General features: G+C 46.2%; 1 protein-coding gene across 1 annotated transcript in view; it reads left to right on the forward strand.

Annotated features, from left to right (window-relative positions):
• Positions 1–26,817, forward strand: part of ADCK1 (aarF domain containing kinase 1) — a 133,356-nt gene that overhangs the window by 82,184 nt on the left and 24,355 nt on the right. Inside the window, exons 5-7 of the mRNA XM_023726124.1 lie at positions 10,763–10,857; positions 11,625–11,802; positions 20,408–20,524. Coding sequence (XP_023581892.1) covers positions 10,763–10,857; positions 11,625–11,802; positions 20,408–20,524 — 390 coding nt within the window. The remainder of the gene's footprint in view (positions 1–10,762; positions 10,858–11,624; positions 11,803–20,407; positions 20,525–26,817) is intronic.

Below are 26,817 nucleotides of genomic sequence, written 5' to 3' on the forward strand. Positions count from 1 at the left end.
CACTGTTCAGCCTGGGAGTGGACAGCCCCGTAAAACCAAATGAGACTAACGAGGTACAGGAATCCAGTGACAAGGGCCAGAAGGCAGAAGGGGACAAGGAAGCTGGTGATAGGGAACCCAAGATTGAGTAAGGATATTGTTGATGTGTTGTGAGATTGTTAACCATTGTCATAGGGCAACATTTGTAGTAACTGTTAAATGAGAAACTATTTTGTTCTATAAGCCTTCATCTTAAGTGAGAATAACAGCACAATTGGAAGAGCGTAGTCAATGTCACTGAACTGTGCATGTAGAAATTTTTGAAATGGTGTATCTTTGGCTATGTATATTTTCACCAAAAAAAAAAAAAGGTTGAGAAGTTAAAGGGTTAATATGTTGTGGGGTTGTTAACCAATGTCATAAAACAACATGTGTACTACTGTTTCATGAGAAACTATTTGTTCTGTAAGCCTTCACCTGAAGTACAATAAAAAAAAAAAAAAAAAAAAATGGCCCTAGGAGAAGCCCTACTGGAGACTGCTCTGGATTTTTCTAGCTCCAGCCCCAGAACATGGAAGAAAGATGGTGAACTAGCCAGTGGCTGGTGCTCGGGACTGAAACCAACACTCCCCATGTGGAGGTTAGCAATCTGTTTAACCTGCCAGCATGTCCCTCTTCCTCCTTCTCTTGCCTCTTCTCTCTCTCCCTTTCCTTTGTTCTCTTCCCTCACTCTGGACTCCTAGCTTTCTTCTTTCAACTCACTTTAAGTTTAACACGTGCATCTAGGGTTCCTCTGCACATGCAACAGGTGGGTGCTGGGAACACAAGAGTTACTGAGCTCCATCTTTGTCCTCAGGGAGCACTCAGGTTAGTGGAAAGACAAGTCCGTAAACAGATGGCCACAGGGTGGGGCCTGAGCTCTGTCAAAGAGAAGGATGCAAAGTGCGATGGAGCTCTGTGCCTGGATTGATGGTGGGCTTTTCAAGGAGGTGATACTTGAGTGCACTCTTGAAGAGCCCACAAGATAGCCGGGCAGGGGGAGGACAGCCCAGCGTGTGTGAAGGCCCTGAGTCTTAGAGGAACAGGGTCTGCTTGGAGAACTTCAATTAGTTCAAGTGGTATAAGCTGGTGAATGGTTGGAGATGAGGCTGGGAAGGTAGGCAGGACCAGAACATGCAGGGCCTTGTATTCCAGGCTAACGTGGAGAATGGTGTCCATAGTAAACATTCAATATGCATTTGTGGAACTGAGCTGGTCTGATTTTCTCCTGTAGTCAGTGGGGAACCATTTAAGAATTTTAATCAGGGGAGTATCATGATCAGATGTGCATTAGGAATAGAAATCAGTTGGCAATCTGAAGAATGTATTGGAAGGCAGAAAGACTGGCCAGGGAGACTCACTGAGGGCTGCTGCAGTGGTCTGGGAGAGAAATAATGGTGTGAACCAAGGCAGTGTAATGGGGATGGAGTGGAGGAATGGGGCCAAGGGATAGAATTATGCGGACACAAAATGATCTGCGACTGGCTTCATATGGGATAGGGTCAATGACTGGTATGAATGAGGAGGAGGAAAGACTAAGACATTTCTGGCTTAAATGATTAAGTTGGGTGCCTTTAACCATGCATATCAGAAAAAAAGAAATTGCCCTAGGTATTTCAAACAGAGGGAATTTAAAACAGAGAATTGGGCTCGAAGGGGATAGAGTTGCTGAGAAGCCAAATGGGAAGGTGAGATAGTCTAGACATAACCAACAGCCAGAAGCCACTGCCGCCCTCAAGGTTGGAGGGACAAGTTAGGGAGGTGGTTCTCTGGAGCCCAGGTGCTGGGGCCACCTGGTGGAAGCTTGCTGATTGGGAACTGGATCATAAACATAGAACCTGTCAACTGGGAGTTGGCGTCACAGTGGAGACGCAGCTGTTGCCAGAGATGCTATTTGAGGCAGAGGTAGAGGGGAACATTAAATACCTTGGCTTTTCACCTTACCCAGTCCCCCAGTATTCCAGCAGTGTTGTCCATTGGCCGAACCTAGCTGGAAGCAAGCTAGAGAAGGAGCCTGGAAAATGTAGTTTCTTGTGTGAGCAGGGGTGTTGGGATGGATCTTAGAGCAAAGGGAAATGGGTGATGGAGTAACTCTGTGGGGTCAGTAGTTTTGGATAAGAATATCGTTGTCGGTCTGGAATTCAGGCTGGAAATACAGATTTGGGGTATATCATAAGGGTACTCATGGCTGCTGAAGCTGGGGAAGTAGCTGAAATCACTTGGAGAATGTGCATAGAGTAAAAAAAAGGAAGGGGCAAGAAAGAACCTTGAGGAACACCATCATTTAGAGAGTGAGCCAGGGAGGATAAATTCACAAAGGACACTTAACAAGGCACAGTCAGAGACTGGAGAAGAACCAGAATTGAGCAGTGTTGCTACATCACTGAAAAATCTCAAGAAGAGAGCACTGTGTTAGTTATCTATTGCTGCATAATGAACCACCTCAAAACTTAGGACTTAAAACAGCAACAGCCATGTATTTTGCTCATGAATCTGCAATTTGGGCAGGGCTTGGTAGAGATGACTCACCCGTGTTTTATGCAGTGCCAGCTAGGGTGGCTTGACTGAAGGCTAGAGGGTCTACTTCTAAGCTGCCTCACTCACTTGGCTGGCAAATAGGTGCTGGCTGTTGGCTAGGAGCTCAGATGGAGCTGTGGGCCAGGGCCTTTGTTCTCCTCCATGTGGCCCTTTCCATGGCTGTCAGGGCTTCCTCACAACATGGTGGCTGGGTTCTAAGAGTGTGTCTCCCAAGAGAATAAGCCTGGCAGTACATCATAGTTTTATGACCTAGCCTGGGAAGTCACACAACATTACTTTTTCTTTGCTGTATGGGTTGGAGGAGTCACAAGGGCCCCATCTGTTTCCAAGGGTGGAGAAATAGACTGCACCTCTTAATGGGGGAGTGGCAACATTCAGGAAGAGTTATGTAGGATGGTAGATATTGTTGTAGCCATTTTTGGAAAATAAAATCTGCCGTTATTCAGCGTTATCCTATGGGAGGTCAAATTAGGTAAGCATTGACAAGGGTATTTCGGATCTGGCAATTTAGAATTGTTGGGAAGAGCAGCTACAGTGGGGTGAGTGGGTTGAAAGAGAAATGAGACCCAAGGAAGTAGAGACAGTTAATGTAGAATGCTCTTTTCAAATGTTTAGCCATGACAGGTGGGGAAGAGTAGGGTAGTGGTTAGAGTGGAGCATGGGCTTAAGGGCTGGGGAGACTTGAGCAGGCTTGTAGCTAATGTGGAAGGAGGCAGCAGAGAGCAAGGGATTGAAGTCAGGAGAGAGAAGTAACTGGTAGATCAGATCCAGGAGGAGACTCGGGGCTGGGCGTTAAGAATATAGGTGGGAACGTTAGCCTTTGATCAGCCTTTGTTTTGAGACCACAGCAAGGTAGTAAGGCTGGGTGCAGATGAGTGTGTGGGGTGGAGGGAGGAAGGGGAGAGAAGTGGGCAGCTGAGCAGTCAGCAGCCCGATGGCCTCTATTTTCTGTCTGAAGTAGGAGGCAAGACCATCTGCTGAGAATGAGGGGGTAGGAGGTGGCATTGGAGGCTCGAGGAGGTGGTGAAGGTTTGGAATAGCTGCTGTGTGCAATGGGAAAGGGAGCTGGCCGGAGGTAGGGAGCAGGGTTTTGGAGTGGCACTGGGCATCCCGCTGGAAACCTGCTTTTTCTAGAGCATCTGTAGGTGGCAGGAGGAGATGCTTTGGCCAGGGAATGGCCATGGCTGGGAGTGAACTGGGGGTCTCGGAGAATTCTCTTCTTGAAGCTGCGGCCCTGGGTTTCCTGAGACTTAGCAGCTACTCTGAGTCAGGCTGGAACCTGCCTCTACCTGGCTGTGCCATCAGAGCCCAGTTGGGCTGGGAGGACAGCTGCTGCCTTTTCTCTGCTTAGAGCCTCTCTGGCTCCCTAAGTAATGATGGCAGTAAGGTCAATAGCAATAATAGCAGTAATAAAGATTTGGCATCTTCCTCCCTGAGATAAGTGTCAGATGCTTTTCTTTGGAAAGCACAGCCAAGGCTGACTGTGTGCAGAGTACAGAGAGGCTCCTTGTGGTGACTGTGGTGTGCTGGGCTTGGTGATTGCAGGGCAGATCAAAATTCTGTGTGCACAGCCTTCAGGAGAGGAGCTGGGGAGGAGGCCTCAGGTCATCACCCTATGGACCGTCAGCATTAGCTGGCAAGTGGTGCTGGCTGTTGGCTGGACTCCACCTCTGGGGGAAAAAAAAATCATAGCTGGGTCACCCTTCTCTGCTATAAAACCAAGAGGAGCCCATCTGGAAAGCTCATTTTGTTTTATGTTTGAAATGACTATTATGATTTTTTTAGTCCAGGCCTAAATGGTGTGTGGGGTCTTTTGGTGGTACAAATGGTTAAGCCCTCAACTACTAGCTGAGAGGTTGGTGGTTCAAACCTACTCAGAGGCACCTCAGAAGACAGGCCGGGCAATCTACTTCGGAAAGGTCACAGCCTTTAAAGCCCCACGGAGCAGTTCTATGCTGCATACATGGGGTCGCCATGAGTTGAAATCAACTCAACAGCGACTAACGACAACAACAAACGGTGTCTTGGTTTTAGGAAAGGTGCTCAGGTATGCTTGGCAGGAGTAGAGTGATTTCTCGGGGGCATTAGGGCTCCCTTAGTTACCGGCAACTATGAGACAGAAGGAGGCAAAGCTACTTTTCTGCACAGCCTTCTGGTGCTTTCCATCATGCCAACTGCAGGTATTAGCACCCTCGTGCTTCTCTCCAGCCGTCCAGAAACCTCCACCATTGTCCTCCCACATCCACCCCACTCCATGCTGGATCACAGCCTGATCCTGAGAGGAGGGCAATCTGATTAAAGTAATTCATACTAAGGACGGAGTGACTGATAGGCTTAACCTCTGGATATTTGCAGATTAAGAGGTGAGCTTATAAATCCAAACACATATCTCCTTTAGGGATAGAGGTCTGTAGGAGTGAGTCTTTGGAGAGTAGGAGGTGGGGGCTATTGGTTGTATCAGTTAGGATGCTTTGGCTGCAGGTATCAGAAAAGCCCACTAAAAGTGGTATGAATACTAGTAACCTATATTATCTTACACATTAAAACATCTGGAAGTAGGGTCAGCTGTTTCAAGGTTGACTAATCCAGCACCTCACTGTGGGTTTTTTTGTTGTTGTTGTTCGTTTTTTCTTTTAATAGACTTTATTTTTTAGAGCTGTTTTAGGATTACAGAAAAACTGTGCAGAAAGTACAGAGTTCCCATTTGCCTTCCCCTTGCACATTGTTTTACTTATTAACATCTTGCATTCCTCTGTTGTATTTATCGTTGTGGTTTTTAAGAACCCACATTTCTTTGCATCTTCCACTCTACTGTTTCAGCCTCCTGGCTCGTCTCTTAAGCTAGTGCCCCTCGTCGTCCCAAAACAGTTGCAGCAGTTCCTGGTGTTGCAAGTAGGTGACATTCTGAAGTTAAAGAAGGCCTGTTTCTTCACTCAGACCCTTATTAAAAAGAAGGCACAATCTCTCCCAGGAGCCTCCGAGTAGAATTCCCTTCATTGGCCAGAACTAGGGTCCATGCCCATGCTTAAATCAGCCTTGGCAAGAGAAACGAGAACACCTTGATTGGCTTAGATCAGTCATATTCACCTGCCTTCCTTAGAAGACACAAAGGATGCACAAAATTGGGGCTCTGTTAGCAAGGAAGGAGAGGGTGATGGCTGTTGAGTTGGTACCCAATAACATGTGCCACCCTGGAGTTTTGTGTCTCCCATGAACCCAGCAGTCCTCCTGGTGGAGGGGACAATCTCTGGGATAGACTGTTGAATGATGGCAGAGAAATGGAGGTAAACCCTTGATAAGTGGTGTTTACCAAACCTGATGGTGTCGGTGACTTTGCACAAAAGAGAAAGGCACAGCCAAGGGTGTTTTTTAAGCTTTGTCATTATCACCTGATATTGTCCTTTAATAGTTGGGACAACTCTACTTCTAGATGCACGGCCAGTGACTCTTATTGATTTGAGTGGCTGGCCAGAGGCAGACTAATTGGGCCCAGAGATTGGAACAGTGATTCAGCAGGAAGGGTGAACTGATGAGGCAGAGTCGACTGTCTGCTGGTGGGCTGGCTTTGCAGCAGTTCTTCCTGCCCACAGTACCTGGGAGCTTAGCAGGCCAGATGTCACTGCCATGCCATTACTTGAGAGCAGGGCAGGGTTCAGATGGTCTGTCAGCCCATGGTAAGACCATACTCCCCAGGTCCCGATAGTACCACTCAGTATCCCTTGCACTTAACCTTTCAAGCTTCTGAAGTTGATGATGAACAAGGGCTCTAGCATCCGCCTATAGAATCTAACCCATGGCTGAGTATCATGCTCCCCACATACTACCCCTTCCTAAAAATAGAGTTCTGCTACATTGGGATGGGGCTCTCTGCCAAGAGCCCCAGAATCTAACCCATCTCTTCATCTCATCAGGCCCATGCCAAGGGTCTCTAAAAATAAAGACCCATGGCAGTCATTTTTCAACTTTTTTTGAATAGCATTTTCAGTGCATGCTGTCTGTCATCTTGTTTCTTTTCTAAATGTGTTGATTGAACAGTGGGTGGCTAGGTAGTGTTTTTGTTAGCACAGAATCCAACAGCTGATTTTATTTTTGAAAATATATTGGAAAAAAAAAAAAATCCCGAGACGTAGGCCATCCCATGGAAACGTCCCTTCACCCTATAATCGTGTTTTCTAAAAAGCGTGCACTTTAATAACTTATCAGAACAAAGATAAACTCCATGAATTGGCAAGCTATTTACATCACTCTGAATTGATTTTTGATCCTTGTCAAACATCCATTTTTACCAGTTTGGATCGGTGCTGGCGTTCTATTTAGTGAGCTGCTTTTCCATGGAACATTATTTCTTTTATAATATATAATAACTTGGTAACAGTAACTCGTGTTTCCGTTGCATTTTATAGTTTACAAAGCTCTTTCTGTTCCTTATTGCGAGCTTCCTATTGTATTGTCCTGTATTGTATTGCGTGAGGCAGGGCTGCATAAAGAAAGAAGCAAGAAAAACCTGGGTCCAAATCCTACATTTGATGGTTTACATGTTTTGTGATCTTACCAAAAGTCCTTTGCTGTCGAGTCAATTCCGACTCATGGCAGCCCTGTAGGACAGAGTAGAACTGCCCCATATGGTTTCCAGGGAGTGGCTGGTGGATTCGAACTGCTCGTCTTTTGCAGCTGACCACTTAATGACTACGGCCCCGGGGCTCCTTTTTCGACCTTGAGCGGTACTTTAATGTCTTAGAACTCTGGTTTCCTTCTCTGTAAAATGGGAAAAATGAAGATTAAAGAGAGCATGTATGTAGAGTGCCTCGTGGCACAATGCCAGGCATGTATTGTTGTGTGCCGTCAAGTTGATTCTGACTCATAGCAACTCCATGTGACAGTAGAAATGCCCCATAGGGTTTCCTAGACTGTAACCTTTATGGAGTAGAACACCAGTTCTTTTCTCCCATGGAGCCGCTGGGAGGTTTCAAACTGCCAATCTTCCGGTTAGCAGCTGAGCACAGAATCATCGCGCCACCAGGGCTGCTTCCCAAGTGTGTAGTAGGTACGAAATAATGATAATTTCAGGGTTTTTTTTTCTGTTATAAATAGTAATCACTAGTTTCAAACTTTTATGTGGCTCTTTATTTTTGGATTATATTTCTGTGTGGCCAACAAGTGATTTTTCCTCCTATGAACCAATGACCCTGACAGGAAAACAGTCTCAATATTTTACCTTGAAGAAATTGTTAATTGTTGAAAATACCTTGATGGATTCATAAAGTTTCAGATCAAGCAGAGAATTCTTATGCATTCTGAAACTGGTGCTGAAAATTCAGAGGTAATCCCTATCCCCTCCAAAACTTCAGAAACAGAAAAAAACAATCCATTCGGTTAACATGAATGTGAATGTATAATTATCTCAGGGGAGAGGACAAACCCTTTTAAATATTCATTTATTCATTCATTTATTTATTCACTCATTAACTCACGTGAGTATTCAATAAACATCTGCTGAGTGTTGAGTTTGTGCTAGGCATTGGTGAAAACATTGGCTGTGGAAAGAATTTTATGGAGAAAATACATTTTGGAAGAAAAACCAAAAAGTCAAATTGATGACACCACCTGTTTTATTTTAGTTGATTGCATCTGTTGTCAAAAAGAAAAAGCTAAATGAATCTGCTTAGGGCAGGTGCTTAAGAAGGGAAATTGAATGAAAACAGAAGGTGAAATGGAGTAGTTTTTTTTTTTTTTAACTCTGCTCCACCCAGAACTACCCACCAGTGAATTTCAAGAGGTTAGTGAATCCCCTGAATTATGTGCAGAGTTACATATGTTCATTTTCTGGGCTTCGTAGCTGGCATCAAGTTTTCAAAGGGGATCATGACCTCCTATAAAGCTAAGAACTCTGACTTCCATTCCAACAGGCCCTCTCATTTTAAAGTAACTGACGGTGGATTCCCCACCACAGAGTGCTTTAAAAACCGGTTTTGTTTATTTGTTTGTTTTAATTTTTCAAGTGATCCATTCAGTGACACTGATCACAGTTCTAATATGGTGCAACCATCACCATTCTTGGTTTCTAAAACTTCTTCATCACCCCGGTTTTACAAGTACTGTCAACTATTTTGGACTATGAATTACGTTACTAATTAGTTATTAGCAGTTAATATTAACCAATAAAATCTATGACTGCTCTTATGATTGATGACATTAGATATTAATAATTACCAATAGTACTAATAGTGACTAATTATGTAATTGATTAGTAACAGAAAAATCTTTAAAGTGCCTCTCAGTGCTGTTTTGATATTAATGATAATGAAAATTTCCATAATGAAAAGTGATCATATAATAAATGATGAGAAATTACTGTTTGGCCAGAAGTTTCCTCCCCAAGATGTAGACCCCACCACTAGAGCAATGTGTATACCCACCTCTGGCCCAGGGTGAATACCTAGAAGACTTGTTGTGCTGTTGTTGCCTGCCATTGAGTTGATTCTGACTCATAGTGACCCCATGTGACAGAGTAGAACTGCCCCTTAGGATTTTCTAGGCTGCAGTCTTCATGGGAGCAGATCGCCAGGTCTGATGGGTGGCTTTGAACTGCTAACCTTTTGGTTAGCAGCCTAGTGCTTAACTGTCACACCACCAGGGCTCCTTTACCTAGAAGATAATAAATAAATATTGATTGAACAAATGAGAAAACCTCATTGTGGCTCCTCCCCTTACCCCTCCTGGGCGAGGCTCCCTGAAATTTGGACTAGAGCAAAACGCTGGAGAGCTTTGCTTGCCTGAACTCAGAGCCCAGAGGGGAATTCAGGCACCTCAAATGGCGTGCGTGTCCTTGGCCCGGACCTTAGTAGATTGTTTCTGTTTCCTATGCACCAGCTCTGCCTCCCTTTTTGTGGCGGCCAAGGGCCATCTGAGGGCATGGTGGTGTGATGCAGATGCCCGGAGGCTGTTGCGATCAGGGGCCAGGGTCTGACTGATGCGGCTGGGCTTCTTGGTCACTACTTCTTTCTTCTAGTTTCATGTGACACAAACAGAAACAAAACATAAACTAAATCGATTAGCATAAGGTCACAGGTATAGCCTATGAAAGAGTAGACAAGACTGAAAAGAAATTAGACTGCAGCCTAATGTAATTAAGAAAGGTTTGGATAGAAATTGAGTATAATAACCCTATGTGATGATCCTTTTAGAACGGTGTCTGGTACATCCCCTAGGATAGGGCTTAAAACAAAGCCACAGATGCCTAGCAGCCTTGCTTTAGACTGATTTCTTTCGTATCTCACAGTGCCTAACACAGTGTTGGGCATAACATCGTAAACCAGGAAAAGTCAAACCAGTTGCCGTTGAGTAGATTCTGATTCATAGCGACCCCATGTGTGTCGGAATAGAAACTGAAAACCATAGAGTTTTTCTTTTTTCAATAGCTATGATCTTTCAACACGTGCCCTGGTGGCATAGTGGTTAAGAGCTCAGTGGCTAATCAGAAGGTCGGCAGTTTGAATTCACCAGCCGCTCCTTGGAAACCTTTGGGGCAGTTCTTCTCTATCCTACAGAGTTGCTACGAGTTGGAATCGACTGGACGGCGACAGGTTTGGTTTGGTTTGGTGATCTTTCAGAACTGGCTTGCCAGGCCTTTCTTTCAAGATACCTCTGGGTGGATTTGAACCACCAACCTTTTGGTTAGTAGCCAAGCACTTAACCATTTGCACCACTCAGGGACTCCTTATAACATATAAACCAAAAATCCAAACCTGTTGCCATTGAGTCAACTGCAACTCATAGCAACCTCATGTGTTACAAACTAGAACTGCTTCATAGGATTTTCTTGGCTGTAATCTTTACAAAGCAGATTGCCAGGCCTTTCTTCAGTGGTGTCACTGAGTGGGTTTGAACTACAACCTTTAGGTTAGTAGCAAAAAGGAGCATAAGCTAAGGCTCATCGCTGGGGCTCTGTAAGGCCTTTTGGATGGATTGAATGAGGAAGGTCTTTTGGTACAGAGATGTCCACAGTTCTTTAGTTCTTGCTTATTGCCATCTGGCATAGCGACAGGTGGAGATGGATGTTCTTGGAGAACTCAGACTATATTTGATACCAAGAGCTGCTAGGAAGATATGTTCAGTGCTTCTCCCCAGGCCTGACTTGGAACACCTGTAGTGTACCCAGGAGGGCCTATAGGAGAGCAGGACAATTGCCTCCGTGTTTCCGTCCTAGAATGCTGGAACATCTCTCAAGTGCCTAGCATCACCCTGGCTCATCCACTACAGAGCCTTCATCTGTGAGTTTGTGAAACCTTCTCCAATGCAGTGGTGGGGCAGCCTGAGAACAGAGTCCCTGCACGCAGAGAGAGGTGTGGTGTGCTCTGCGGATGTCACTGGTCTCTTGTTCTCTGCTAGTGATGTTTAATTTCAGATAATTAAACCAACACTTGAAATGCTGGGTAAGTCTTATAAAAGCATCTTTTTTTCATCATATCATCGCTCCAGAATCACCCAAAACCAAAAACCAAACCCATTGCCATTGAGCCGATTCTGACTCATAGTGGTCCTGTAAGACAGAGTAGAACTGCCCCATAGAGTTTCCAAGGCTGTAATCTTTACAGAAGCAGACTACCACATCTTTCTCCCACAGAGTAGCTGGTAGGTTCAAATTGCCGGCCTTTTGGTTAGCAGCCGAGCGCTTAACCAGTGTGCCACCAATCCAGTAATCCAAGCTTTTTATCCAAGTGGTCAAATCCTTTCTCTCTTGTCTCATCCAGCCTTCTTTTCTTATCCCAATTTAATTTTTTTATTATGAAATATTTCAGATGACAAAAAGCATAGAAAATTATATACATATATATGTTTATGTTGGTTAAGTAGATGGTGAGCGAAAAAGAGGAAGAGCCTCAACGAGATGGATTGACACAGTGGCTTCAACAATGGGCTCAAACATAGCAACGATTGTGAGGATGGTGCAGGACCAGGCAGTGTTTCCTTCTGTGTACATGGGATCGCTATGAGTTGGAATCAACTCAACAGCACCTAACAACAACAAACTTATGAAATAATAATTTAAAAAATGGGTCATCTGACAGGGGACTTGGTGGATTTCAGGTGCTTGTCCTGGCCGTGAAGCAACTGTTTCCAGAGTTTGAGTTTATGTGGCTGGTGGATGAAGCCAAGAAGAATCTGCCTTTGGAGCTGGATTTCCTCAGTGAAGGAAGGAATGCCGAGAAAGTGGCCCAAATGCTCAAGCAGTTTGACTTCTTAAAGGTAGGAGGGGCAGGGCAATAGGGGCATGGTGATCTGGTGGGAGAGCACTCGGGGAGGACTTGGCCCTGCCCAAGTGTCCCCCCTGTTAGAACATGGGTGAGACCATCTCCTTCCTGAGCCTCCTTTCCAAGGACAAATGATTTGTCATTTGTGCTGTACATCAGAGCCCTCCAAGGCAAAGCTACAAAGAAACACCAAACATGATTCTTGGTCTGTCAGTCAAACAGATGTTTATTGACTAATCTAAAATTGGAAGACACCAATCACTATCCAAGGGCCATAAGCTGTGGTCTCTGCTTCCATGAAGCATAGGATGATGATGTTGATGATGATGATGGTAATGATAGCTAATACTTACTGTACTACTGGTACTGTTCTAAATACTTTATATCTATCATAGCAGCTCATTTAATATACACTCAGTTCTGCTATAATGTGACATATGTGTTCTTAAAAATCACCATACTATGAAAAGTCACACAACAGAAACCACAGGTCTTATTGGAAAAATGGAGTTAGAGGTACAACACTCAAAAACTTCATCAGTGATGCATTAAAAAAGGATAACAAATCAGTTGTGGTTGAGTCAACTCCGACTTCTGATGACCCCATGTGTGTCAGAGTAGAACTGTGCTCTGTAAGATTTTCCATGGCTGATTTTTTGGAGTAGATCACCAGGCCTCTCTTTTAAGGTGCCTCTGGGTGGACTTGAACCTCCAACCTTGTGGTTAGCAGCTGAGAGTGTTAACAATTTGCACCATCCAGGACTCCAAAAAAAAGGATAGGAACCTAATAAACATGCTATTACAGTATTATACATGTTAGATGGTTAAGAAATATGTAATACTACAAATACATATGGCACTTTACCTTCAAGCTTGCTTGTGGAAATGGGCATCGGAAGGCTTGCATCTTGTTAGTTATTGTGCGTGGTGGGATAGAAGGTTGTAACAACAGATGTGGATGGGTGCAGTTCATAACACATTCAGTGATGTTTGAGGTGTGTGCGTTTTGAGTATTCTTATAGTTTTCTGCGTTCACATATTTCTTGCAGGTGACATTACACATAAGCAAACGAAAAATGTGTGTTCTGATCAAACTGTTTCCTAATATATCAATCATATTGTAACAAATTTGTATTTTCAAAACAAGCATTGTGGAAGATCTGACTGTGTACTAGAAGACACTTAGGTGGGGAACAATATCAAATAATACAAGGTCACAGCCCTAAGTGTCTGCAGTGGTATTGCATGCACGTGCTCCCAGAATTCAGAAGAAGGGACTCCCATGGGCCTAGCAGATCAGGGATGGTTCTGCTAGGTGATGGCACCAGAGCTGGTCTGTGAGGACTATCCTGATGTTGCCCACAAGGTGCAGAGGGGCTGAGATGAGTGAGATGCATGCCATCACTGCTATTCTTCTACTGATTTGTCCTTAGTGGGGTTTATATCCATTTACCCTGGGGCACTCCTTCATTGGGTTGGTGCAGGAGGTTGGAGGCAGTCTACGTGGAGAGCTTGGCTTCCAACTCTTGGGAGAGAACAGCCCTTCTCTCTCATCAGGACACCTCGAGAGAGTGCGTAGGGGGAGTCCTAAAGCCCTTAGAGAATTCTGTGTGCTGGCCCCAAAGCAAACTATCGAGTAGGACTCACCTTGGGGAAGGCGTCTAGGAGCATTGATTGAGAAGATCTCTATTTCTGTGGCTTTTGAAGACATCATGAGAAATGGAGGTAGTGTTGATACTTCTGCTATCTGGATTGATTAACAGAGATGAGCTGACTGAAGGTATGTCTATACTAACCACCTGAGAAACCTAAAGCTTGGATCACAGGATGAAAAGTTATGGCTGTGATGATCAGTGTAGAGTCTTGACACAGGATTTTGGTGGAAGGTGGAACCACTGGAGGAGTTTAGTTCTTTGAGTGCATTGGGGGTCAGGTCTGTCTAGTCACTGCCAGTATGCTTGGCTGGCTTTTCCTTGGTTGCCTTTGCCAGTGTGGATGGACAGACCCTCTTGTGCATGTAAATCCAGACATCTAGATCTGATAACACCACCCCATCCTCAAAGCTCAGACCACTAGTTCAATGAAAACTTGACTCCCTCAGACCAGTGATCATATTAACTAACTAGCATAGTGCTGTAGAGTCAAAAATGTGCCTCCAGTTGCATATCCCATTTCTTTCTTTCTTTTATTTTACATTTGCTGAGCATTTCCTATGAATCTGTTACTGTGCTGCTGAGAGTACGTAGACAAGTGAGAGATGGTTGTCACCTGCCCTGGAAGAACTTCCTGTTAAACCAGTTGTGCAGTATTCTGACTGATGACGACCCCATGTGCATCTGAGTAGAACTGTGCTTCATAGGGTTTTCAATTGCTGGTTTTTTGGAAGTAGATTGTCAGATCTTTCTTCTGAGGCACCTTTGGGTAGACTCGGACCTCCAGCCTTTTGGTAAGCAGCTGAATGCATCAACTGTTTGGACACCCAGGAACTCTACTTCCTGTCTAAAACAAAGAACCAAACCCATTGCTGTCGAGTAGATTCCGACTCATAGCGACCCTATAGGAGAGAGTAGAACTGCCCCATAGGGTGTCCAAGGTGCCATTGGTGGATTTGGACTGCTGACCTTTTGGTTAGCACCCTAGCTCTTAACCACTGAGTCACCAGGGCTCCACTTCCTATCTAGTGGGGGCATCGGGGGGGAGTGCATAAATATGTTGTTGCCGTACAGGTTGATCAGTACTATGAAAGAGACTTACCTATGTTTTTATTGATGCTCAAGAGGAATTATTTCATTCTACCCAGGATAAGGAGCTCAGAGAGGGCTTCCAGGAGGTGGTGATCATGTACAAAGGGATGGGCAATATTTATTGAAGTTTTCTTCCCAGGGCTTCAGACTGGTTCGTTCTGGTTTGAACCCCTGCTAAGAATTTGCATTTCTAACAAGTGCCCTGCTGAGAATTTGCATTTCCACCCCAGATACACTGAATCAGGATGTAGAGTTTAACAAGATCCCCAGGTGATTCTTATGTGTAACTTCCCAGGAACTTGTTAGAAATGCAAATTCTCAGCAGGGATTCGAACCAGAAAGAACTGGTTGGAAGCCCTGGTTTCTTCTGTTCTAGGCGCTGCTGCCCTGAACACTATGCAGATACCACGACATTGAATCCTTATAGCTACGGACCCATTTTACAGACAACAATTGTAGTCATAGAGAAGGGGAGCCAGGGCTAGAAACCTGATTGTCTGACTCCAAGTCTGGTGCTCTGCTCAGCATATTCCGCTGCCTCTTACCCAGCAGGGCCACTTCTCAGAGCCAGAACTACGAGCCAGACAAACAGAACCATCTCCTCCACTGTTCTCATGGAAACAGCAAAATCATCCCCTGGCTGGGGCCAACTAGCAACTGTCAGACCAAGACATGTAATAATAATAATAACACACATTTTTGAAAAGAGGATGCCAATTGGGTAAATAATGAATGCATGGATTCAACCTGCTGCTTCCAGAACCCGCGTACCATTCCTACGACAATGGCAGAATTAGGCTCCTGAGTAATTAATTTTGCCTAAACATATAACAAGGGGGAAGTGAATTTTGTGCTGTGAACCAGTTCAGCTCTTAAAACTGGAGATAAATTGTTCTTGCACTCTGGCCCCCCATCACAACATCTGTGCGTAATTAAGCCTCAGCAAAGAGTTTACCTCTCAGTGTGCGAGGCATCTTCTGCTGCGTACGTGGGGTTTAATAACCTCAGCCCTGTGCTGTAAATCTCCACGCTTCAGACAAGCTTGGCACGCAAAGAAGTGTCGGGGAAACTGGGAGTGGGCAAGGGGCAGCCAGGCTGAATGGTCAAGACCAGGGTGTTTGTCGATTGGGCATCTCTTTGTATTTGTGTAGGGGAAAGGGTAAGCGGTGAGGTTAGCAACAAACCTGGGTAACAGCTGGGGACAAGGTAGGAGGAGAGAAACCTTATGACCACAGGGTTTGGGGAGAGGAAGAGAGAGGGTGTCTGTGTATCTGGAATTTGGGGAAGGTTGTGGGTCATCTGATGAGCAGGGCCATTCCAGGGTTTCTTAGTCTGAGATAGGGAGCCTGGGACCCTCCAGAACTTTTGCACAAACTCTGAGGGGATGTTCATGCTTCTGGAGAAGCTCCATGGCATACTAAGAATCTCAGAGATGAAGAACCACTGATTTATAATAATTATCACCACCTGCCAGTCAGTGCGTTGTACTGTGGTGGCTTGCATATTGCTGTGATGCTGGAAGCTATGCCACCAGTATTTCAAATACCAGCACGGTCATCCATCGTGGACAGATTTCTGCAGGGTTTCTGAACTGAGACTAGGAAGAAAAGCCTGGTGATCTACTCCTGAAAAGTAGCTGATGAAGATCTTACGGATCACAACAGAATATTTTTTGATATAGTGTTGGAAGATGAGCCCCCTAGGTTGTAAGGCACTCAAAGTACACAATAGCCACAACAACGGATTCAAACACACCACCGATCATGAAGATGGCACAGGACTGGGTAGCATTTCATTATGTTGTACAGAAGGTCTCCATGAGTTGGAGCTGACTCAAATGCAACAACAACAACAGCTGTGTTAGACAGCTTTAAGCATTTTACGTGTATTTTACTCTTTAACCTTTATAACAGCCCTGTGACGGAGATGCCATTATTAGCCCCAACGAGGAAACTGAGGCCCAGAGAAATCAAACCATTTGCCCAAGGTTGCACCGTGGGTAAGCGGCAGAGGCAGGCTTTCAGTGGAGGCAGCCTAGCTCCACTCTGCACGTTTAACCATGCTGCTGTGCTGCCTTCATAGTAACTTGTGGGAAAAATCTAAATCACAGTGAACTCTCTACCAGTGACTCTCATCCCTGGTTGTGTATCAGAACCACCTGTGAAACTATACATGGCTGGCATCATTACCCTACAGATGCTAGTACAAAGTCAGGACTGTTACTTCCTTTGTAAATGTCATCATTTTACAGATGAGATTACAAAACTCACCCAAGTCACATAGAGTGTGGGTGGCAGAGCTGAGGCTCCAGCCATCCAGTCTGACCCAGAGTCAGTGCTCTGGTTTGCTGGGCTCAGGTTGTGGGAGGTCTGCAGCCTGGCTGGTGAGTGCTGGCCCAGACCAGCCAGGGCCTGCTTCATAGGCATGCTGACCAAAGTACAGGAACAGAGCAAGAAGCACAGGGTCATGGGCAGGATAGCACACGGTGGGCTGAGGCTGAGGCCTAGAGTCTTAGTCTAGAACTTTCTATATTCTGTGCCTTCATTTTGGGGGTCAGGATTGGTGTCAGTGTGGGGTCAGGTGGAGCCCCCAGTAGGGGGCCTCTGCTCTGCTGCAAAGAGGTTGAACCTGGTGCCAGGGGGCCTGATGGCTACTGTATTAGTTTCCTCAGGCTGCCGTGACAAATTACCACAGACTGGGGGCTTACAACAACAAAAGTTTATTCTCTCACGGTTCTGGAAGCCAGAAGTCTGAAATCAAGGTGTTGGTTGAGCCATGCTCCCTGCAGAGTCGCCTCTTCCACTTCTGGTAGGCCCAGGCCTTCCTTGACTTGTGGCTGCATCACTGCCTCTGACTTCATACAGCTGTCTTCTCTCTGTGTCTCTTCTCCTCTTATAAGGACACCAGACATATTGGATTAGGACCCATCTTACTTCAGTATGACCTCATGTTAACTAATACATCTATAACGACACTATTTCCAAATAAGGTCACATTCACAAGTACCAGGGGATAGGACTCGCGCCTATCTTTTCCGGGAACAGAAATCAACCTGTAACTGCCAGGGCGTGACCTCGACTGTGGGGCAGAGGGCGCCCTGACCATAATCCTCTCGGAGTTTGGTTTGGTTTTGCAGGGTAGGGGTGAGTTCTTGTTGCCTCTTTTTAATTTTTCTCTTTTCCCTCTCCCTTCCTTGATGGAAGAAGCAGAGTAGGAGCAGGGGTGATGGAGTGAAGTAAATTTCAGCCTAAACCCCCAAGCCCTCCTGCCCGTGTGGTGATTTAGAGGCAAGTCACATGGTCTCCTGTCCCCCTGTCAAAGCCGCGTTTCTGCTACCTGAGCAGTTCGGCATTTTGCAGCATCATGTTCACCGAGGGGCCCCTGCTGTCCTCCCCGAGCACCCACGACAATCCCTTTTACTTCCCAGGTTTGAGATTTCTGTCATTTCAGATCTAAGCAGCTGGAGCAAGGCGGGTACTCTGTTTGTCAGACTGGAAATGGTTACATTTGGAGGGAGACAAGGGGCAAACCCGAGTCCACCCACATCCCCGATTCATGAGCCCAGGGGTCTTCTTTTTCTATCCATGGCTCTTTCGAGACTGTTTTCCAAGTCACCCCAGAGAGGCCCGGCTGGGGGTCTGATTTTGAATCTCCAAAGCCCCAGGCACCCACAAAAAAGTTTAGTTTTTCAAAAAAACAAAAGAACTGAACCCCAAAACATGTCCCTTTCATTTGGAAGTCAGGAGCAACAATAACAACGAAAAACTCACACTCATATTTTTAAAGGCACTTTTTGAAAAATGCCAAGCAAGTCTGAATTTTAAGTTCAAAGTGACACAGAATCACCAATTTCTCTATTGGCCCAGATTTTCAAATGGCACAAACCACAAGCAAGCAGCACCCAAAAATAACTCCTTAATTTCAGTTGGAACCTTTCTTCCAAGGAACCCAGAGTGCTTCACTTGTCAGAACAGCCCCGTTCACCCTCAGAGCTCCTTACTGAGAATAGGGTAGGAGCAATTTTCCTTTCTAATGGGGAAAACTAAGGCATAGAGGCTGGTCTAAGACTCAGCAATTATTAGCAGAACTAGGAACAGGAAACAGGTCTCTTGACTTGAAGGCCACTATCTTACGGCTAGGATGAGTTTTGGCGGTTTGGGTAGAGGAAGACCTTGTTCCCCCAAATACTTGAATGAACTGTCTTGGTTTCCTTATTTGTAAGAGGAAATAGGCCTATCAAATTGTCGGGGGAATGGGGCATGCTGAAAACCAGGTGATTCTGCCTTCCTGGCCGTGGTGGTGCTGATGGGTGCCACTTACTCATATGGCAGCCAGCAACCCTTGGTGCAGTCCAATTTCTTGCCTGTTTCTGGGGAAATCTGTTCTCTTCTTCACTGTTGGGTGTTCACAGAATCGAGGGAGTTGGAGGGCATATCAGTTAGGAATGCACTTGTCTGCAGGTAAATGAATGCCCAATTTAGAGTGCCTTAAACAAAAAGAATTTATTTTCCTCACATGGCAAGAAGGCTTGCAGGAGCTGCCTGCTGACATTGTTTTAGTTACTTGACAATATCAGGTCTGGCATTTCTGTGATGTTCTTTTCCTCATGGTTGCAAGATAGCTGCTGCAGCTCTAGGTATCATATTCACTTTCAAGGCAGGAAGAGAAGGGAAAGAGAAGTAGTATCATCTGCAAACATCCCTTTTTATCAGAAAAATAAAAACTGTCCCAGAATCCCCTAGAAAACATGCACTTATGTCTCATAAGCCATATCTAGTTGCAAGGCAGACAGGGAGAATAGTTTTTCCTGACTTTGAGTTGGAGGTAGGCAGGGAGAGGAGAAGGATTGGGAATAAGCATTGAGTTAGAATCCAGCATTGTCTGCCACAGAGGGTTTGAAGGAAATAAGCATGAGAAAACTCATAATTCTCTGATCAAAAAATTTATCATCTGGTAAAAACTCATTCAGTACATGCAATACACCTATTGCACAGTTGTAGAAACTGAGGCCGAGGGTTAAGATTTATGCGAGGAGCTTGAACTGGTGGTGGGAAGGGGAGAGGAAACCAGCTTTTTTAACACTGACTCTGGCCCAGGTCAAGGAGGTTCACATATTTTCCCCCAAGTCCCAGTTTGTTTTGGGCTTTTAAGCGTGACTGAGGAGGATGGGGAAGCAATTGTGTGGTCCCTAAACAAGAGGAAACCTGTTGCTGTCCAGTCGATTCTAACTCATGGCAGTTCCATGTGTGTCAAAGTAGAGCTGTACTCCATAGGGTTGTCAATGGCTGATTTTTTGAAAGTAGGTTACCAGGCCTTTCTTCTGCAGTGCCTCTGGGTGGATTCGGGCTGCCAACTTTTCAGTTAGTAGTTAAGTGCAAACCATGTTTGCCACCCAGGGATCTAAACCTGTTGCTGTCAAGCCTGTTCCGACTCATGGCAGCCCCACATATTTCAGAGTATAGCCGCACTCCATAGGGTTTTCAATGGCTGTAATCTTTATGGAAGTAGATCGCCAGGCCTTTCTTCTGCAGTGCCTCTGGGTGGATTTGAACTGCCAACCTTTTGGTTAGTAACCGAGCACAAACCATTTGTGCCACCCAGGGGTTGGGGCCACCCAGGGGTGAGGAAGGTCTCTAGATGAGTGGGCCTAGCTGGTGGAGGCAGAGAAATCTGCCCTTCTTTCTTAGCCTGGCTGCTTGCTTTTCCCACCCTGGGCACTGCTAAGGTCCTTCTCGGGCCCCTTCTCCTGTTGTAGGAAGGAACATCTCTGCTGTCTGGCTCTCTGTGCCTCACTGTGGTCCTCACCCCTGGCTCCCAGCCTTCCTAGACCATCTGACCTGCCCTTTCCTATTCCAGATCCCCCGAATCTACTGGGAGCTCTCCACCAAGCGGGTCCTTCTGATGGAGTTTGTGGACGGCGGGCAGGTCAATGACAGGGGCTACATGGAGAGGAACAAGATCGACGTCAGTGAGGTGAGTCCCAGAGCTCAGGGACTGCTGTGCCCGAGGACGGGGGCTTGGTCCAGCAGCCTGGCTTGGGCAGACGTGGCCAGGATGAGGCCTCGAGTCTGGCCCCGCTGCCTTGAAATGTGGGCCGTATGTGAAGGATTATAAAATCTCAGAGTAAGAAAGCCCCTTTCAGCTCATCTAGTCCAGCGCTATGCCCCATCTAAAGCTGGTGCTCGCAGTACATGGTGGGGGCAGGGGCATACTGAGCCTCAGGCTGAATTTTGGGATGGTCCCGGAGTCTTATTTTCACTTGAAGATGTGAAGGAGATTGACAGTTCTTTTTTTCTTTTTCAAATAAGTTCTTCCATCTTTATTTTTGTAAACAAAACAAAAGGAAACAAAAAAAACAACAACCAACCAACCAAGCAAAAAACGCAGCAACAGCAAAGTCACCACCAACCACGTGACAACTGAGACTGACAATTTTTATTTAAAACAAACATGGCTATATTCTGGAGCAGAATGAAAACTTGGTGCGAAGTTTAAGATAAATGAGAGTTCAAGTAAATTAAGTGCCCTTCTCCCACCCCTAGGGGGTCCTGTACCTGCTCCCCTGTGTTAGGAAAACAAGTAGACAAAATCGAGGAGCCCTGCTACCTGCATCTGTTTAGTGGAGCCCATTCAGCTCAGCTAACATTTCTTGGGCATCTACTGGGCATATAGCCTGTTTTGGATACTGGAAATAGAGACAAGGTCCTGTCCCCAAAGAGTGCATGATCTAAAGAGTGACACTGTAGAGATGTATATAAAAACAGCTTTAATAAACTTTGAGAATATGGTGAAAGAGCTGTGTCTAAAGTGTTCTGGTAACTCAGAACACTTGTAATTCAGCCAGGAAGGGATGAGTAAGAAAGAAAAGGCTTTAGGGGAGGAGGTGGCCTGTGGGTTGGGCCATGATGGGCAGGGAGCTCTCCAGTGGGCTCGGGAGCAGAAGGCGTTTCAACCTGTGTAGTGGGCAGAGACAGGGATATATAACCCCCTCTACAACGTTGTTAGCGTGGGATCAGCCAGGTTCCTGTGGAATGCCTCCAGTGACAGGGAACTCATTACCTCTTCAAATAGTTTCCCCAGGGTCTAGCACAGTGCAGACCACATAGTATTTAACGAATACTTACTGAACAAAGGAATAAACCAACCGGCCAGCCAAACGGGTTGCTCTTTCCATCGCTGGACATCTCTACCTGTTGGCCTGAACACAGCCCAGGTGCTGGGAGGCTTTCACCTTCAGGGTTCAGAGAGCAGAGCAGAGTGCATGGGTGCTGCCACCCTGCCACTGGGCACTGCTTGGCCCTGGGTGGGCGATGCTGTGTCCTGGAAGCCCAGCACACCACAGGTGTAGGGTCAGAGCCACCCTACCCTCAGGGACTTACCACATAGCACCTCTCCTCCCTACAGCTCCTGCTTGGACAAGCAATTTCTCATCTTTCTTGTACCATTTGAGCCCCTCAGAGCTGAGTGACCACAGAGAGCAAAGGTGTGAAATCAGTGGGGCTCAGTCCTTCTGCCGCTGTGGAAACTGGACAATGTCCCATTCTCTTCTTGCCCTCTGCTCTCCCTGTCGCTACTCAGAACGTAAGGTATCAGGCAAAAAGGAGCCAGAGCCCCCTGTGAGGACCGCAGTAGCTAACTGTGTCAGCTTTACAGACCTAGGGAAGAAGGAGGGGCTTTTGTCTCCCTAGATGGTATAAATGCTTTATGTGCTCAGCTGCTAACAGAAAGGTTGGAGGTTTAAGTCCACCTAGAGGCGCCTCAGAAGGAAGGCCTGGGGATCTACTTTCAAAAAAATCAGCCATAGAAAACCCTATGGAGCACAGTTCTACTCTGACACACGTGGGGTTGCCAAGAGTCGAAATCAACTTGAAGACAGCTGTTTTTGTGTTCCCCACCTCCCACCCCCTTGGCCTCAGGGTAACTGGCCAGTAGGGGCTGTAGCCTATACCCCATTTTCTTCTTCTTGGTCCCCACAGGGTCCCTGGGGTAGGCATTGTGCCTTTTCAACAAAATTCATCATGTTAAAAGTACCTACTGTGTGTGAGCTATGGGGGTTCAGAGGGGGAATTGGACACAATCCTTCTTTAGGGAGCTCATAGCCTAGCATTGGAATCAGGCACACAACTAAATCTAGATATGGTTCTGGCCATATCTAGGGCAGCAAGAGGGGTATGAGCGAGACGCTGGGGAAGATGAGGAAAAAGCACTCACCTCTGCCCACAGGTCTTCCTTGGGAGGACCCACAGGAATTGGCCAGGTGAGGGGAAGGGGAGGGTATAGGTGTAGTTTGACAGGGCTTGGGGTGGGGTCTTAGGGAATATAGGGAGATGAGTAGGGGTAGAGGTGTAGGATAGTTGGTGAAGGTCTTGGGTATTACCTTGGAGGTAGTGGGGGGTCACTGAAGGGTTCTGAGGAGTGCAGTGATGTGATCTGCCACTCCGACTGGGTAGGGAAGAAGAAATGGAAGGGACCAGTAAATAGAACAGTCACTGCCCACCAGGAAAGAAAAAGGAATGGAATGAAGGATGTTCTTTCCTGCTCCCCCCTCCAAGGCAACACACAATGACCCTGAGGGGCCAGAGGGGAAAGCCACACCTTGGCTCAGCAGATGAGCCAGCTAGAATTGTGGGACAGTGTGGCAGTTGTGAGCACAGCCCCCTGGTGGCCTCTGTAAATGGTATCATAGTACCTTCTATGATCGTAGTTCCTGGGTGGTGCAAATAGTTAAGTGCTTGACTATTAGCCCAAAGATTGGTGGTTGAAACCCATCCAGAGGTGCCTCGGCAGACAGGCTTGGTGATCTACTTTCAGAAGGTCATAGCCTTAAAAATCGTATGGAGCAGTTGTACTGTGCACACGTGGGGTCACCGTGAATCTGAATCAACTCGCCAGCAACAACACGGTAACTACCTCCAAGAGGGGTTGTGACATCAACATGAGTTAATGCACAGACAGTGCTTAGCACAGTGCCTGGCATGGTAGCTAGATTCTTATTTTCATTATCATTGGGCCATGTCCTTTCCTCCTTCCTCCTTTGCCAAGTGTTCAGTGAGTGGGCACTAATATTTATTGAATACCTACTTCCCTGTGCACACCCGCCTTTCAGTGGAGGCTTGTATGTTGCTGTGATGCTGAACAGGTTTCAGCTGAGCTTTCAGACTAAGATGGACCAGGATGAAATACCTGGGTGTCTAATCAGCCAGTGAAAACCCTGTGGATCACAACGGTCCAATCTTATTGTGCACGGGGTCACCATAAGTCCGGGGCAGTCTCTACGGCAGCTAACATCTACGCAACTAACAACACCTCCCTGTGCTAGGCCCTTTCTCATTGTAAACTTAGGAGTTAGGTCTTCTTGTCTCCATTTTGCAGATGAAGAGTCAGAGACTCAGAGAGGAAAGGTAGCTTGCTAAAGGTCACACAGCTAGTAGAGTTGGGATTGAAACCCAGGTCTCTTTGACTCCAGTGCTCCTCTTAAGCCATAAAGGGAGGGGATACACCAAGGTATATGGAGCAGCCGCTGTGGACGTGGCTGGGAAATGTAGCCTGAGTCACACCGGGCAGCCTCCTGGGGAAGCTTTGTCCCCTGACTAGGGGAACAGGAAACAGTGCTCCAAGAACAACCCCTTTGGGGACCTCAGGTGTGTGGGCATGGTGGGGGGCAGGGGCGAATGGGCACCGAGCCCACCCTGCTTCACCTGGGACAGCGCCACCATCATCTGAGTTGCATATTGGGCTTCTGTGGATGATTCCTTTCAAAGAAAGAGTTCTACTGCTTGGGGGAAAAGGATAAGAAACTACTGTTCCATTTCAACCCTTCCCCCCACTTTATGGATGGGGAGTAAAGCTCAGAGAGGAGAGCAAATGTCTTTCCGGAGGTCACTCAGCCAGTAGCACAACTTGGGGCTTCTGCCTTGTCTTCCATCACTGTTGGCTCCTTGATGGGCACAAGGAGGGTGTCGGGGCAGAGCTTCCTGCAGAGGGAGAGAGAAGGCTGCACTGAGCCTGGGACCCTGTTCCCACCAGGAGTCTTGACTACAAAGTCATTGGCTCCAGTAGGGTAGGGATAGGATGGGAGGTCACCTCTGGCTTTTCCTCAACAGCCTTACAGGGGAGCAAAGTCTCTGCCTCTGATCAGGAAAGAGCCCAGAACCCCACCCCACCCATCTACCAGGTTATTGGCATTTACTTACTGCCAGCTGCTGTGGGATTTTCGTTCCAGTAGCACCCACAAATCCATTAATCTCTTTGGATCTGGGTAAGCCCAGGGCTCTAATGGTGTTTCATCTGAGGTGCCTTTGATTTTTAAAGACAGGTGCAAACACAGAAAGACGTGCTCTGGCGTAGTTGCTTGCTCCTGGCCCAGTGAGGTGTCTGGGAGGAAGAGGTGGGCAGGGAGAGCTGGGGCAGGGTGGTGCCCACTGAAGCCTGGGCTCATCTGCTCACACCTCCACCCCTCTTTACGACAGCCTTGCACATGGAGAATCAGACGCAGAGAGGGAAGGTGACTTGCCTAAGGTCACAAATCTTAAACACTTCAGTCAATTTTCATATGGACAGACCATGTAATCACCAGTCAGATAATGCTACAAATCATTTCCATCGCCCTCGCAGGTTCCCTCATGTCCCCTCCCAGTCAATACCCACACCTCCACAGACTAACCACTGCTCTGACTGTCACTATAGATTACTTTCGGCCCACTGTTGGACTTCATATACATGGAATCCTACAGTCTAGTCTTTTGGATCTGCCGTCTTTGTTGTAAATTAGGTGTGATCTTTTACTGGAATCTCTATTCTGTTCCATTGGTCTACTGGTCCATCCTTGTAATAATACCATATTATCTTAATTACTTAATCCCCTGCCCCTGGCCTGTAGGGTTTGCATGACTATATTTGGGAAGCTCTTTGGTGTTCTGAGATTATGTAATTAAATGCTTACTTCCACAGAAATCCCAGGCTGGGCAATGGGCCATGGGCTGTACTCTGCTGTTGCTGACCACTGGATGATGTTTTGAGTAGATCAGGGACAGGCCTTACTCTGCATAAATTAATCTGGTATGTCTGTTACCAATCAAGCATTAACACAGGCCTCATGGAAGACTAGTTGTGTGTGTGTGTGTGTGTGCATGTGCATGTGTGTGTGTGTGTTGAGTATGAAAGACTCTACATTATTGAAAGTTTCAGCCAGAATTCTGAGTTCTAAACATCTCCCTAGGTTTTAAGAAGGCTTCAGGGGATATTTTTGGTTTAAGGTTTAAAAATTATTTTAGGGCAATAGTTTCAGGGGTTCATCCAGCCTCTGTGGCTCCAGAAAGTCTGGAGTCCATCAGAATTTGAAATTCTGTTCTGCGTTTTCCGCCTTTTGATCAGGATTCTTCTATGGAATCTTCAGTCAAAATTTTCAGTAATGGTAGCTGGGCACTTCCCAGTTCTTCTGGTCTTATGGCAAAGGAGGCAGTTGTTCATGGAGGCAATTAGCCACACATTCCATATCCTCCTTCTATTCCTGACTCTCCTTCTTCCTCTGTTGCTTCAGGTGAATAGAGACCAATTGTTGTGTCTTGGATGGTCACTGAAGTCTTCTTAAAACTGATCAATAGTTTAGCTTAACTAGTAAAGGTCTGCCTTGACCATGGTGCTCTTTTAAGAACTATCTATATGAGATCAAATTGACAACAGCAATTCAAAAGGGGGCAGTGAGTTTATGTTAATGAGGGAGGAACAACTCAGAAAAGGAGGCTAATGGTTGCAAAACTTAAAGAATGTAATCAGTGTCACTATATGGTACATTTAGAAACTGTTGAATTGGTGTATGTTTTGCTGTGTATATTCTCAACAACAGCAAAATAAATAAAATACAGGAAAAAAAAAAAAACATGTCTTCCCAGGACTATGGGACTCAGCAAGCCAGTCCCTGAGTGACTCTCCCTCTAGAGGACTGCCTGCCTTGGAGCCTTCCTAGGGGCAGGAAATACAAGGGACAGATAGGGGTGACAAGGGGCAAAGATTTCACCCCAGGTCATGGGGGGTGGATTGATTAGTGGCATCTTGGCTGGTACAGCTGGAAGGTGGCTGTAGAAGGAACCTTCTCAAGATGGGTGAGGATGGCCTAAGACCCTCCAGCAACTTGTTGAATCTTTCCGCCTCCACTTTGAGGAGGCCTCCTCACGCCATAGCATCCCAGCCCAGCTGGGCCTAGCTTGTGGGAACCTGGAGGCCAGTCTAAACAGCCAGTTCCTGATAGACTTGCATTGTGAAACACC

Source organism: Trichechus manatus, unplaced genomic scaffold (genome assembly GCF_000243295.1).
Source record: "Trichechus manatus latirostris isolate Lorelei unplaced genomic scaffold, TriManLat1.0 scaffold00010, whole genome shotgun sequence".
Lineage (NCBI taxonomy): Eukaryota > Metazoa > Chordata > Mammalia > Sirenia > Trichechidae > Trichechus > Trichechus manatus.